The sequence below is a fragment of the Schistocerca gregaria genome, chromosome 1, assembly GCF_023897955.1.
Source record: "Schistocerca gregaria isolate iqSchGreg1 chromosome 1, iqSchGreg1.2, whole genome shotgun sequence".
Taxonomy (NCBI): Eukaryota; Metazoa; Arthropoda; class Insecta; order Orthoptera; family Acrididae; genus Schistocerca; species Schistocerca gregaria.
Window position 1 is genome coordinate 661,467,266 of NC_064920.1, and position 16,511 is coordinate 661,483,776.

The 16,511-nt window shown below is 36.3% G+C and overlaps 1 protein-coding gene across 21 annotated transcripts in view; it reads right to left on the reverse strand.

The window, feature by feature from the left end:
* Nucleotides 1-16,511, reverse strand: part of LOC126361861 (serrate RNA effector molecule homolog) — a 195,827-nt gene that overhangs the window by 120,407 nt on the left and 58,909 nt on the right. For all 21 annotated transcript variants that reach the window (XM_050007828.1, XM_050007841.1, XM_050007839.1 and 18 more), the window contains one exon: nt 2,872-3,048. In XM_050007828.1, the coding sequence (XP_049863785.1) occupies nt 2,872-3,048 (177 nt within the window). The remainder of the gene's footprint in view (nt 1-2,871; nt 3,049-16,511) is intronic.

Sequence of the window (16,511 nt, forward strand, 5' to 3'; positions counted from 1 at the left end):
AACAGAACACTGTGCTTCATCCTTCTTTTCAAGTCTTGAAAATCAACAGTGTTGCCACACAGTAGCTGCTTTAATGCCTATTGAATCTTGTTTTTCATTCATTATCCTTCATTTTTGATGTTCTGCAGAAATGTATGCTGACTATCTGTCCATACGTCCATTCAGTTTTGACTACATTTACATTTGAGCAAAGTACAGTTTACATGTGGTAAAAGTTCATCAAAGTCCAGCTACAAGAGATGTATTCCCACAGCTGGCAGCACGATGAAATTTGCTGCCTCCTCGCCACTATCCTTCTCATGTTCAGGCACTCTGGTGCCACAGCATCCCATCACCCACCGTTATGAAATCATCAAATTAAGTCTGTGTGTAACCTGAAATACCAAAGCCACCTCTGCTAATGTAAGAGAACCCTTATATTAAGCTATTACATAACGTCAAAATACTGAGTTCAGAATCAAACCTTGATTTGTGAATGTAAGAAGAGCATATATTTTTCGAATGGCAAATTTGGGAAAAAATCCCTTCTTACAGTCGAGTAAAAGCGGTATCAGTGTCACCAGTAACATGATACATTTAGCAAGCAAAGTAATTACGCTTTCAATGGCTCCCCCAGTGAGAGGACAGTGAGGTAAATATAAGCACGTACTTTTAAAGAGAAATCCTCCAAAGCTGAAATAGTTAAAAACCATCATTAAATTTGCATTTTAACTATTTTAATATTTAGTGTCTTCAAAAATAGAGATTATATTTGCAGCAAAAATACATAAGATAAAATAAGGGAATACAACGACGCACCTACACCAGGTCGTTGCGTGGAGTGCAGTAGCACACAATAGAAAACAGCATTCGCACTAGCTCTTTTTCTAAGAGTACACTCATTCACACATACAAAACCACACAGACACCAAAATGCACATTCCTGTGGCCACATTATTCCTGGGGGCATGGGAGCATGCATTTGGGTGTGTGTGTGGTTGCGGGTGTTAATGTGTGTACTTCTGCTACAAAAAAAGAGTTAGTTCTCAAAAGTCAGTGTGAACCCTGATTTCCGTTGTGTTATTGTACCCCATGCATCAATCCATTGTAGGTGAGTGATTGCCTTTCCCTTACTTTACATACTGCCCCATCCACGAATTTCCATTACAGTTAAATGCAAAGTTATATTTTGTTAGCTAATGCAATTTTTAGAGACATTATTCCTAAAAGTCTACTGTTTCTTCAGTCCAACATTAATTTTCGAAACAAATTTTCCTCACATGAATCTACTTCTGTTGACATTGTTCCACTGCAATAGCAATCCATACACAATGTGAACTGACTAATTTCAACAAACCATTCAACAATGGTCAAATTACTTTTATGTATCTTCTATTTTGTAGCCTTAGAATGAGTGGCAAGACTTTCTGGAACAAAATTGAAGAATATTTTGTGACTGCATCCTTCCACAGTTTCAAATTATAAAGATAAATGTGTGTATAAATGTAAGTGCACTCTGCGTCATTTTCTTTAATTTTTTTATGCACAGAGGTGTGACTTGTTGCCTATGTTGACCATACATCAAATATAAAGGTAGAATAATCAACCCAGTGTTTGGCTGCAGATTTTTTCCTACCATGTGCAACTTCATCACAACTAGTAACTACTGGTGCATGCAAAACGTGCATGATAAACTTTAGGTTCTCTTATAGAGGCAGAACATTTAACAGAAATGCTGTTGAGAGTGTAAGGGTGCTTTCTAAAGATGAATTGAACTATCCCAACTCATACAAAAGATTGTTTGCCAAAATATTCAAATCTTAATTCTTTCTCTGAAAATGACAAATAATTATCAGCTCTCTCTTGAAATAGGTACCAAATGTAAACTGTATGAAATGAATGTAACACTGTTTTGAGCAATGAAATGAAAATTCGCAGGCATCAACAAGTGAGACAGTGGTCACAAATCACAAGAAAAACTTATTTTCTTTCTTCATTCACACCCTTCACAAAAAAAAAAAAAAAAAACAAAAAAAAAAAAACTGAAATGCGAATTTGATGTGTAATCTTCAAAATATTGATTCTGATGCCTCTACATCTACCAGAAGGGATTCATTAGTACAAAATACAATATGAAATTTAACAGAAGAAATGTGCCTAAAAAGCACAAAAAGTTATGCTTTTCAGTAAGCATAGCAAAACCCCTCTCCCAAATTTGCTGTTCAGAAGGATAATGTCTCACAGTAAGTTACAGGTGACTGGTAATAGTTATTTTCCTGAACAGTAAACTGGAACACGACAACTATCAGAAGATTGCTTCCATCCATATTCTAAACTATTCGCCAACTATTGGACTGCCCATAAAACAGCTGAATTCTTCAAAGCACAGTAATGTGTACCATAGCAAAACGTCTAATATAATTAACAAAGTTATGAAAACACAGACTGTCACTTTAGAATAAATTTAACTGCATACAAAGTAAATAGGAACAACATACTTTCTTTTAAATGTGTTTTGTCCTGGACAGCATACATACTATATCTATTATCTGCTAATTTGTAACATAGGCTGCAACAAATTAATGAGATCAAACAGCATCATAACAAAATACTTATATGCACTATCTGCAGTGCAGTTACACTAATTAAGAGAAAACACAAAAAGAAAAAATTAAATGAATTAATGACTAAATATTTTCATCTCAGAAAACTTTGTGATATACACATATTTATATATAAGAAGGGGGGACACTCTTTTCTTTCCCAAGTTAATACCCCTGAAATAAAGGTCACAAGGTTAAACAAGAACTTTCTCATTTCTACTGTGCAGCGATATCTGCATCAGATCAAGATATTCAAATTCATGAATGACTGTCGTAAAAGTAAAATTACCATTCTTCTTCTTTATGTGCCACAAAGAATTCATTTAGTTGCTGTCTCTTGAATTCTAACTTGTATTCATTGTACTTCCTGATAGCTTCTTCATCTGTTATATTGTCATCCTGGGTTTGCAGGTATGCTTTGAATGACATCATTGGAGGCTGTGTCTCAATGGACTGCATATCACGGCTGCAAATTTTAAAAAATGCTAGGTTTTGTATTTTTTGCCATATAGATAAATTAATTTTCTTAAAATTGTTTAAATAACAGGTTTTCAAAATCAATTAAGGAATGTATTTGTTACTAATTATACTTCTGAACAGTACCAGTTAAATATAAACAAAAAATCTTTAGTTATGATGAACACTTCATTATCATCTCCAACATGCACTACACAAAATTAGCTACTTGTCGCTAATGATGTCAGACTATCACTGTTGCCATACCCTGCAGTAACATTAAAATATATGTTTTGAATATAAAATTTTGCTTTTCGAACTTTTATAATAATCTGTACTCAATATGAACCAGAACTAGACGACTGTCGTTCTTTCAAACCTATTCTTTTAACCCCCCCCCCCCCCCCCCCCACACACACACACTTATTACACAAATGAAGGGGCAAAAAAGTTAAATAAAATTCCAGAAGTTGGAAAAGGCACTACTATCCACCTCAACATGTTTTTTCGCCTATATCAGATCATGAAGCACTGTACAATGGAAGCGAGTTAATTAACATAACAAAATGATTACTCCACCACATACAGCTCAATAAATTTCATTTCAGGCTTAATTATGTTAAAAGTGAGCTATCTCTGTGAAATGTATTAGCCACTGAAACACACAGAATGGAAATAAGGCCATGTTAACTTCAGTGTGCTACAATGCACAAATTTTCCACATGAAACAGCCTCCAAAAATCAATGCACACTCTGGAATCCCATGCTTCAGCATTTCTTGTGGCCATTTACCTGTTCCAGATGATTATCTCAATTTTGTTTTTGATACAATGACTAAACAGTGATTTCAAAACACATTCTGGCTTTTATTTTGTTTTATCGCACCTGTTATCATTTCAAATACATTACCTACAATTGCAACAAGGGCAAAGCTAGAACATAAGTAGTATAAGTAAGCTGAGTGGGGCTGCTTGAGAAATGATTACCGTGGGTGAGCAATGAATGAGCATTCATCCCTAGAGTGCACTCCTGAGCTTCAAAATAAGTGTAACGACCCTTGATACAACACCAAGTGCTGCCAGTAAACCAAGTTTATGAACAGAACATCATAAGAAATTGGATATATTTATGTGCTGCCTGCTCAAGAGAAGAACTGCAAAGCCAACAATGTTTTGCAACGATCCTTTAGTAGTTTGAATTTTTACTGTCAGCACAAAAATAAATTATGAACCCCTCCAAAAATAAACATTTTCACTACCTTTCCTCCTCCTCCACCGATCAGGTTTGTGTTCAGAGCTGATACTATGTACTTTGTAACACAACCATTAATGAATTTAAACTTTCTGAAATTGGGATGGAAAATGCAATCTTTACTTCAATTAACAAATTATCTGTTGTCTAAACCATTTATCACAAGCTACATTGACGCAAAAAGTTGTACATCCTTTGCTTCATGATGACCCATTCTAATTTTTAAAAATGATAACTTTCTGTGAAACTATATTCCAAAGCAATAGGATTCTTTTTGGAAAATCAACATTAAACATAAGTATATGGGACAGTGCCCCATCCAGAAACCAGTGTTTTACAAACTGGATATGCAGCAGACAGCAGCTAATGTCTATTATGAGTAGAGATGGGCAGTCTGCTCCTGAACAGATCCAAAGAACCAGATCTTTCTAAAGAGTGGATGACGTATTATTTGGAAAAAATGAGTGGTAGCTCAGTGATTTCAAAATGCGTCTCTGGTGGCTTCATAATGAATGGGATGGAAATTCTGTGCTAGGCTGCTACAAAGGCACACCACACCACTTCCTTACAAAAATGTTACAAAAGCTAGAAAAAAATCTGTTATAGACCTGTATATGTGTGGATCAGCATAACTTATTAGTAGCTTTCCCCATCCATGGAGATAAATAACAAAAGCTCCATTTCTTCCCACCCCACCCCCTCCAATTTATTGGCTATCAGGCAGTACCTATTCAGCCATTTCAACAGTGATGCTAATTAGGGTGATATGAAAGTAAGTACAAGATAACAGCCAGTCCGTGAATGGAAAAAAAATCTTCTACCCAGGTGGGAATCGAACCTGGGTCCCAACACTTCACAATCCGCTGGGTCGACCACGCAGCTGCTGATGCAAATGATACCGAAGTTCTTCAGAATGATACATTAAGGCAGAAAACACTTCCAGCATCATGTTTCCACTCTTGATTTCTAAAGAATCTCTCTAATTTCAGAAGTTCAGCAAATGTTTACATACTTAGTGTGTTGTTACTTCTTATTTTTTGACTTAGCACTGCACACAGAATATGCTGCCAAAAACCATAAAAGCTACAGTCTTCAGCCAATGCATGGTTGGAACGCAAAGTGATACAAGCATCACTCCCCCACCCACCCACCCTCCAACAGCTCAGCACTCCCCACCACTCTCACCGATTGGACTGCAGGCTCTCTCATTAGCTCACTGCTCTCCACCACTCTCAGGGATCAGATTGCAAGGTAGCTCACAAGATCACTGCTTCCCATCACTCTTACAGATCAGAATGCAAACTAGCTCACTGCTCCCCACCACTCTCGTAGACAAGATAGCATGTAACAGACCACACAGCGACTTGAGGTGTCAATCTTGTTTGGACTCTTGGCACAGTGATACAGCTTGGCAACTCATTTTTCTGATTGGGTACTTCTCCAGCAGAGTTCAGCTCTTTATTCTTTGTATCCTTATTTGATTTGTTTAGTCATCATTGTCTTGTTTTCTCTTGTTGTTGTTCTGTTTTCTTGTTGTGTGGGTGGTCTTTTTAGGTGTACTATTATGTCTTCCTCTACGACTGCTACATTTATAGTTGCTGCTGTTGGTGTGACAGTAGCCTTTATGAGGGCTTTAATTACTTTGGATGAATAGGATACTAAATATAACAGCATGTATAACAGATAATTATTTTAACACACAAGATATCCATGCATAATGTTGTCTCAGGAGGAATGGTCAATATACAGAGATACAACTGGAATGATCATTTGAAGTAAAAAACTAAATCTGGACATATGCACTATTCCAAATGGTTTCTGAGATGGAACATATTTTTAAGTTACTTTTGTACATTTTTCTTGAATAACACGGAATCCATAGCCTCTAGCAAAAACTTGGTGCAGTACAAAATTAAATTACATTACATTTCCTTTACAAAGGTCATTTCATTTTTACTCAAGGACTTATAGGTTGCGTGGAGAGAGCAAGATAATACTGAAAATCTTGCACTATGTACATGCGCTGAGGTGCAGATAAGACAATTTGAGGTAGTTTCCCCGACTTGATAGACGTGTCCTATACCAAATTATTTGTCTCAACTTTGACTACACAACTATGATACATTGTAAACAATGATAGTATACTGAAAAATAAAGAAAATAAGTAACAATGTACACTAATAATTTTCTATCTTTGAAACCATTCACATTAGTACATCTGACCATATGAAGTTTTTTTCCTTTAAACAGTCTTTCCTTTCATATCTCTGAATAATTACCTTTCATCCTGTGACAAGCTGTATATTCATTCATTTAACCTGAATAGATTTATGCTTTTAGGAGCTCTCTTACACTGGACCAGAGTTTTATATGTAATTGCAATTACTTAAAAAATCATAAACATTTTAATATGATATCTCTTAGTCTTCTCTTTGCATGTATTAGGCGTTTGCCTGTTATGCTTTCTTAGCTGAAATTGTTGATTTCCCTCAGTCTTCCTAAATATCTTCTGCCAGCTGAGTAATAATTATCATCAATTTTGGTAATCTGTTGTCTTCCACTCTCATGACGTAATCCTTCTAGTTGTTTCTGTATTCTTTAATCTGCCCATTTAGGTTTTTTACTTTTAGTTTTTTTTCTGATGTCTACATTCACTCTCCTGTCAGACAGAATGACCCAGCTATTTTTCTTGGCAATCGGACCTCTAGTGCTTATATTCTGACGGGTATGATGTTTCTGGTGCGTCCTCCAAGCAAAAGCTTCAAATTCTAGGGAACAGTAGCTGTATACGTGGAAGAACCCTGGAGATACTAAAAGGTATCAGATAGATTATATAATGGTAAGACAGAGATTTAGGAACCAGGTTTTAAGTTGTAAGACATTTCCAGGGGCAGATGTGGACTCTGACCACAATCTATTGATTATGACCTGTAGATTAAAACTGAAGAAACTGCAAAAATGTGGGAAATTAAGGAGATGGGACCTGGATAAACTGAAAGAACCAGAGGTTGTACAGAGTTTCAGAGAGAGCATAAGGGAACAATTGACAGGAATAGGGGAAAGAAATACAGTAGAAGAAGAATGGGTAGCTCTGAGGGATGTAGTAGTGAAGGCAGCAGAGGATAAAGTAGGTACAAAGACGAGGGCTGCTAGAAATCCTTGGGTAACAGAAGAAATATTGAATTTAATTGATGAAAGGAGAAAATATAAAAATGCAGTAAATGAAGCAGGCAAAAAGGAATACAAACGTCTCAAAAATGAGATCGACAGGAAGTGCAAAATGGCTAAACAGGGATGGCTAGAGGACAAATGTAAGGATGTAGAAGCTTATCTCACTAGGGGTAAGATAGATACTGCCTACAGGAAAATTAAAGAGACCTTTGGAGAGAAGAGAACCACGTCTATGAATATCAAGAGCTCAGATGGCAGCCCAGTTCTAAGCAAAGAAGGGAAGGCAGAAAGGTGGAAGGAGTATATAGAAGGTTTATACAAGGGCGATGTACTTGAGGACAATATTATGGAAATAGAAGAGGATGTAGATGAAGACGAAATGGGAGATACAATACTGCGTGAAGAGTTTGACAGAGCACTGAAAGACCTGAGTCGAAACAAGGCCCCCGGAGTAGACAACATTCCATTAGAACTACTGACGGCATTGGGACAACCAGTCCTGAGAAAACTCTACCAGCTGGTGAGCAAGATGTATGAGACAGGCGAAATACCCTCAGACTTCAAGAAGAATATAATAATTCCAATCCCAAAGAAAGCAGGTGCTGACAGATGTGAAAATTACCGAACTATCAGTTTAATAAGCCACGGCTGCAAAATACTAACGCGAATTCTTTACAGACGAATGGAAAAACTGGTAGATGCAGGCGTCGAGGAAGATCAGTTTGGATTCCGTAGAAATGTTGGAACACGTGAGGCAATACTGACCTTACGACTTATCTTAGAAGAAAGATTAAGAAAAGGCAAACCTACGTTTCTAGCATTTGTAGACTTAGAGAAAGCTTTTGACAATGTTGACTGGAATACTCTTTTTCAAATTCTAAAGGTGGCAGGGGTAAAATACAGGGAGCGAAAGGCTATTTATAATTTGTACAGAAACCAGATGGCAGTAATAAGAGTCGAGGGGCATGAAAGGGAAGCAGTGGTTGGGAAGGGAGTGAGACAGGGTTGTAGCCTCTCCCCGATGTTATTCAATCTGTATATTGAGCAAGCAGTAAAGGAAACAAAAGAAAAATTTGGAGTAGGTATTCAAATCCAGGGAGAAGAAATAAAAGCTTTGAGGTTCGCCGATGACATTGTAATTCTGTCAGAGACAGCAAAGGACTTGGAAGAGCAGTTGAACGGAATGGACAGTGTCTTGAAAGGAGGGTATAAGATGAACATCAACAAAAGGATGAACATCAATGAGGATAATGGAATGTAGTCTAATTAAGTCGGGTGACACTGAGGTAATTAGATCAGGAAATGAGACACTTAAAGTAGTAAAGGAGTTTTGCTATTTGGGGAGCAAAATAACTGATGATGGTCGAAGTAGAGAGATATAAAATGCAGACTGGCAATGGCAAGGAAAGCGTTTCTGAAGAAGAGAAATTTGTTAACATCAAGTATAGATTTAGAAGTCGGGAAGTCGTTCCTGAAAGTATTTGTATGGAGTGTAGCCATGTATGGAAGTGAGACATGGACAATAAATAGTTTGGACAAGAAGAGAATAGAAGCTTTCGAAATGTGGTGCTACAGAAGAATACTGAAGATAAGGTGGATAGATCACGTAACTAATGAGGAGGTATTGAATAGGATTGGGGAGAAGAGAAGTTTGTGGCACAACTTGACTAGAAGAAGGGATCGCTTGGTAGGACATGTTTTGAGGCATCAAGGGATCACAAATTTAGCATTGGAGGGCAGCATGGAGGGTAAAAATCGTAGAGGGAGACCGAGAGATGAGTACACTAAGCAGATTCAGAAGGATGTAGGTTGCAGTAGGTACTGGGAGATGAAGCAGCTTGCACAGGATAGAGTAGCATGGAGAGCTGCATCAAACCAGTCTCAGGACTGAAGACAACAACAACAACAACAGTAGTTATTATAAGCAATAGTGGATCAATAATAAGCTTCACCATTTGTCTAGGGTACAGTAGTTGTTATGAGCAATAGTGGATCAATAATACGCTTGACCACTTGGACGCAATGTTGTTCTGTTCAGTAAATGCTGAGCTGAAGGATTTTTCAACAGCATTGTCAGCTCAGGAAAGAATTTTTTGCAGCTACTGCCATTTACCTCCACGAAATAAATAGTAAGTCAATGTTTTGTTTACATTTCAATGAAGGTTATCACTAAAGCCAAGTTCTCGTTTAGTTCCATGGTTGGGAAAATGTGATCAGCTGCAGCTTCTACTTTGCATGCTGCTCCCTAGATCACACAAGATTTTCCGTAGAGCATCTGGTCTTTATGTTTTAGATTAATGTATTGGCATGTCTTAGTTATGATTTCTCTCAGACTGACTCTTTGTTTTATGCTTGTAATCAATTCTATTTTCAAAGGTACAAGGTCATTTGTAAGACCGACATGCAGTGTCTCCGAGATTCATGAACTATTTCATCTCTTGCATTAGCCAAGGTGCAGGTTTTCCCTTCATGTTTCCAGTCTTTGAGGGAGCATATTTAATGTGTAATATAGTTAGTTTGGTAGTAAATCCATGGAGTTGGTCTTTCATGTCCAGGAATGGTATGGAAATCATCTCCCAAATTATCTCTTGTGGCTCTGCTACAAGTTCAGGTACACTGATACACTTAAAAGTCTCTGTATATTGTCACAGTTTCTTCCTTTCATATATTAGAGGGAGTCAGTCATCAAATGATGATGTGATACTCCAGGTACAAATTTTACTGCTTGTGAATTTTGTGTAAAATATACGTATGGGGGCCTGACTATAAGCTGCATTATGGGTAGGTACAAGCTGACATACTGTTACATTTGATGAAGAAACTGCACACTTCAATTTAACAGTGAAGAGTCAGAATACTTATGTTAGTGAACCTCGCATTATATGTATGCTCCTAAGTTGAATCAAATTTGGAAGGTCAATTCTGAAACAGGCTTCCCTGCCTACTTTTGGAGGTCTGTAGAAGATGCAGATTAGACAAATTTTCTTAAGGGATTTGATATTTATGAAGATGTATTTGACTTGTTCGTCTTCATTACTATTGTACGTATGTCACACTGTTGGTAATAAGTCAAAACTTTTGTTTGCCACTACTGCACCACCTTATCTGTTCTTTCTGTGGTGTCTTGGGACAATGGAGTCTACATTTAAGGAACTGGAGGCCATGCTTGGCTTGAGCCAGCTGTCCACATTCATTAGAGGAAAAACATGAATGTCGATATTCTGAAATATATGGAGGAGTTTGTCAAAATGAGTTGAAAGTCATGGCCAACTATGTTCTACATTAACAGTTTGTAGCTCCTAAACCACAGACTTTAGAATTCATTTGCACTGCTTTTTTTCCAGCCTTTATCTGCACCGTTATCCTGCCATCTCTCGTTCACACACGATGTAGCCCAAATTCGGGTATCACATTATTGAACATTTTCATCTTTCAGCAGTGAAATCGTCGCATATTGTCAGGCTCGTATTTACGAGTTTCTTATTAGCTCTGACTATTTGAGCCCTTTTCATATACCATACAAATTTCACAATTGTGGCTCTAGGTTTCGCAGATCACAACTTCCTTCATCCTACTCTGTAACTTCTGATTATAGAACACGTTGCATGTGTATTTGCTCTCACTTTAAGCTTTTACAATTTAAAATGGCTACGTTAATAGCAAATATTTTAATTTTACCAGTGTACTTTTCAGTGCTGCACAATATGTCATCCACATTGCTTCGCCTAGAAGAATTACGAGCAATGTTCAGTACCATTTTACCAAAATGGATGGAGAAGGAAAATACTGCTATTAACAGCAGATAATTGTCATGACTTCTGGCTCATCATCAATCCTGATAACATATCTAAAATCTAAGAGCCTACAGTACCTCTGGAACAGTGTTGGTCAGGAAGTCAATCAAGATCCCCATCAGCCGGTGCAGAAAATCAAAAAATCATTTCTTCTGAACTGTCCTCACTGACATCTCGGGAAAAGATATCGTCCGAGAAAGGCACACAAGTCTTAAGCAGTATGCAGCCTATCAGTGTCATCAGATTCTGAATCAAGTCCTGATTTATTTCCTTTTATAGTGTCCTCACCCTCAAGTGCTTTTCATTTACAACACCCAGTAAGTAAATTTTTCAACATTAAAAATACGCTCACATTAAATAAAAGTAGGACATTAGACTTATAGCTTTTAAAAATGATTTTCAGATAATATTATTCAAAAACAAACGCACAGCAGAAAACATCTCAAACTGGGTAAAGTCTTTTATCCCAAATACAATATCAATTTTAAAATTACTTCCATAAAACAGAAAATGCATCAAATATGAAATTAACTGTCATGCTTCTGAAACTTCCACATATCCCGGCCGACAAAGTGAAACAAGATGTCCAAACCACACTGAACTCTACTTACGAAATATTGCAAACACTTACTTTAAATAAAGACCCCATAATTTCTTTTCTTGCTATTTGAAGTGTAAAATTGATCACCTTAAACTTAAAAGGTACAGACTGGGAGATAATGCGACATGCTTTACATACTTTTAAAGTATTTGATGAGGTAACCAAAGAGCTGTCCTCAGAGATGAGTGTCTCGCTTTCAAAAACGGAGATCTTGCCAAAAATTAAACGAATTGATTAGTCAGGCAATGTTATTGGACCCCAATCCAAAGGCAAGGATTTTCAAATGACAAAAAACATTTCAGGACTATTGCATGAAGGCTACTGCAGAAATGAAAGCATTTGTTATCCAAGAAGAAAAAACAGCTCATTTCTAAACCAATTACAACCATGGCACATGAGACTACTTCAATCTGGGACAAGTTCAATGAAACTATTGGTCAGCTTCTGGCAAGTCACAACCCAGAAAGTGCTCCAATTGTCAAACTGGGCAAATATTTAGTGGAGGGATATTTTCCTTCAGCACTGTATCAATTGGTTCTAAAAGTGTTATGTATCATGGCAACATCAGTGGCCCGTGAACAAATATTTTCCAAAGCAGGACAAATATGCCCTAAGAAGTGAGAGAGAATCACATCTCCTGAAATGTGTCAAATGTTATTTATAAATGACAATATTGATTAATTTTTCCTGTACGGGAACATATTTAGTAATACTAACTGTAAATAATGACTGCAGATACACTTCAATTACTGTTGTTTTAACACCTATATTGCATTTTTTCCAGTGAAAGTATCAAAATATAACACAAATCAGGCTTCATTCTTACAATTCTTCCAGTCGATAAAAAATATTAAGGGTTTTGTTGTAATAGTTATAACTTTTTTACAGCAGACAAAATTTAAAGCTTTTTTATCCAAAAATTACTGGGGACATGGCACAAAATTATTACTCGTCTATATATTTTCTTTCAAAATAGGGCCCAATCAGATAAAAATATAGATTTAGTGACGTGAATTAAAAAGATAGTGTACATTCCTTTTCTTATTTTTGTGAGCGAATGGTGAGCAGTGAGTCGTGAATAATTCTAGTTTATTCCAGTGAGTGACCAGTTCTGATCCAATCTCTGAAAAGAATAGTTTTGAGTCATTCCATGTCAAATCAACACTCTTTAAATAAAAATTTTACCTCATCCTCTTAGATTTTGCTGAAAGTTGGTACACTTACAGTGGGTGCTGAAACTTTTTCAAAATGGTAATTAATATTTCGATTTAACTTTTTACAAAAGTACATACTTGAAAATTTTCAAAATATTTCCATAACTACTTCATACTGTTGTACATCACATGACAAAATATAAATGTGGGATGATGATAGGTTCATTGTTAAAAAAAAAAAATATTCCGGACTCTTGTTTTTCACCGATGGCCCTAGTTTGACCAAACTGACCTTTAAGGTAGTACGTCAGTAGAGGACCGTATACATAGGGCTTGATGTCTGTACAATAATTCAGAGACTGGAACCATTGTTGAGATGATGTAGTCTGCATTGTTACCTTCTAAAGCTTTGTGTGCCTACAGGATTATTGTGCACTGTTGTTTTAGTGCAAATCAATTGTTACTACTGTGTTGACCAGAATGTATCTATTATATTTAACAGTTCATTATCAAGTAAATCTATACATTGAAAGACAGTTTATAAGTGGTTTTTGTATGCAGTGCTGTAAGAGTGCAGTGTTGTAATCCATTGAAGAAGTCAAATCATTTTATTAGAGACAGGAAAAAACTGAGAAATGTCACAACATGGATGCCCAAATTATTTCCTCAAATACCAAGGGCTGCCAAGATTTGTGATAAATGTAGAAAATATGTAACCAAATTGAAAAATACACCAGAGCCCATCAGTGATGAAAGTGTTGAAGAAGAATCTTCTGGATCAGAGAGAATCATCCGAGACCAAGACCCTGACTTCACTCCAACTTCAGCAGCTGTTAAAACATTTAACACAACACTTCAAACACTAGGTGAGTCCCCAAATGACAAGAGAAAACTAGCATCTAGGCATTACACCAAATCAAAAGTTAAGAAAATCTCATCAATGACACACAAACTTTTTGTTGCTCCTGAAACTTCTTCGTCAGATACTGATACTGATGAATCCGTCCTTGAAAATCTTAAAAGAAACTTTAAAAATTCTATAAGTAGAGCAAAAAAACTAATGATTCTAACAAGTTTACCTGAAAAGTGGAGTGTCAGGAAAATAATGAGGGCATTTAATGCTCCTAATTACATTGTTCAGCAGTTCAAAAAAATTTTGAAAGAAAGTGGATTCATGGAAGGTCCAAACCCAAAACCAGGGGAGTGTTTACCAACAGAAACAGTCAAAACTGTACATTCATTTTATGAAAATGATGCAGTTAGCAGGGCAATGCCAGGTATTAAAGATTGTGTGACAATTACAGAAACAAGTGGAAATAAAACAAAAATATCAAAGAGACTTATTTTGTGTAACCTTAAAGAAGCTTACAAACATTTTAAAGACAAGTTTCCTAACATAAAAATAGATTTCTCTAAATTTGCTGAGTTGAGACCAAAACATTGTGTATTAGCTGGCCAGAGTGGCACACACACTGTCTACGTATGCACAACTCACCAAAACATAAAATTAATGATAGAAAATGCCAAACTAAATACAGTAACAAACAGCAGTGCATTGCAAAAATGCTTTGCAGCCCATCATCAGTTGATTGCAACATGTGAAACTGTGAATACTGCCCAGGAGAAACTGTCGAACGTAAAATTTTAAAAGACTCTTTTCATGAAAACTTAATTGAACAAGTTCAGTTCAGACAGTGGATGTCAGTTGACCGATGTAATCTGGAAGTTGTTCAGAAAACTTCTGAAGAATTCATAGATTTATTTTGTAGTAAGGTGTCGACTTTGATTCGGCATGACTTCATTGCCAAGCAACAACGAACATTCCTTAACTCCAAAGAGAAAACCTTATAGAATCTGAATTTGTTGTCATATGTGATTTTTCAGAAAATTATAGTATAGTTCTACAGGATGAAGCTCAGAGTTTCCACTGGGCAGGACAACAGATTACCATTCATCCTTTTGTTATTTATTACAAACAGGAAAACAAAATTGAGCATATGAGCTTTGCCATTGTTTCTGATTGCCTGGAGCATAATACAACTGCAGTTTACACCTTTCAAAAGAAGCTAATTTCATATCTAACAAATAAATTTCCAAAGATTCCAAAAAAGATATACTATTATTCTGACGGTTCTGCCACTCAGTATAAAAATAAGAAAAACTTCCTGAACCTTTGCCTTCATGAGGAAGACTTCGACATAAAAGCTGAGTGGCACTTTTCAGCCACAGCACATGGGAAAGGGCCTTGTGATGGAACAGAGGGTTCAGTAAAGAGACTGGCAGCTCGTGCAAGTTTGCAAAGGCCATACTAGAATCAAATCCAAACTGCACAAGATCTATTTGAGTGGGCAGTAGATAATATCACAAATGTTGATTTTGCATATTCCACTCAAGAAGACTACGCTGTTTCAGAAATATTCTTAAAAAGCTGCCTTGAACAGGCATTGACAATCAAAGGAACACAGCAATTTCACGCTTTCATTCCCAACACTACATCAAAATTAATAGTCAAATACTTCTCAGGTGATATGCAGAGTTGGGAGAGGAAAGTAACATCATCACCAGGCAAACTGAAGTTACAAGAGGTATCAGGCTATGTCACCACTGTATATGGCAGAAACTGGAGGCTTGGGTACATTTCAGGGGGGGGGGGGGGGGGGGGGGGGGGGGGGAACCGAAGAACTTGATGAAGTTAAAATAACTTTTCTTCATCCATGTGAACCAGCTAAGTCATTCTCTTATCCTGAACATGCAGATGTCCTGTGGGTGTCAGTTGTGGATGTTCTCACAAAAGTGAATCCATTTACTCCGACAGGGAGAACATACATTCTTAATGAAAGTGATGTAAACCAAACCCAGTCAGCTTTATTAAAATGTAATATGTGAGGTTCCAAGACAATTTATTGGGAAACTGCTTTCAACTCAAAACTTAATTTTTGTCTCAGGTTAGTGTTAATGTATACTTTATAGAAAGTTGTTACAAAATTATTGTTAGTACCTATTGTGTTAAATTTAGCAATGTACAGATACGTGTTACTCAAAAACAAGCATTATGTATTTAATTTGTTTAATAGTTCCATTTCAAACATCATGGACCAGAACTATTATGTAAATACTTGTACTTATTCATACTTTATTTCAGTTTGTAGTTAAATGCTCAATTTCTTGTTTTTGTTATATCAGTTAATATACTGTTAGTGAAGTTGTACCAAATTAAAATAAGCAATCAACTTAATTATGAAATGTGCTGATTAGTTTTGGTTTAATAAGGTGATGTTTTGATATTTCTAATACTTTTTTTACTTACCTTCCAGTATATTTTAAAGAAATTCCTGTTTGTTAAAGGTCAATCTAGTCAAACTAGGGCCGTTAGTGAAAAACAATGGTCCAGAATAATTTTTTTAACAATGAACCCATCATCGTCCCACATGTATATTTCGCCATGTGATTTACAATAGTATGAAGTAGTTAAGGAAATATTTTGAAAATTTTCAATTATGTA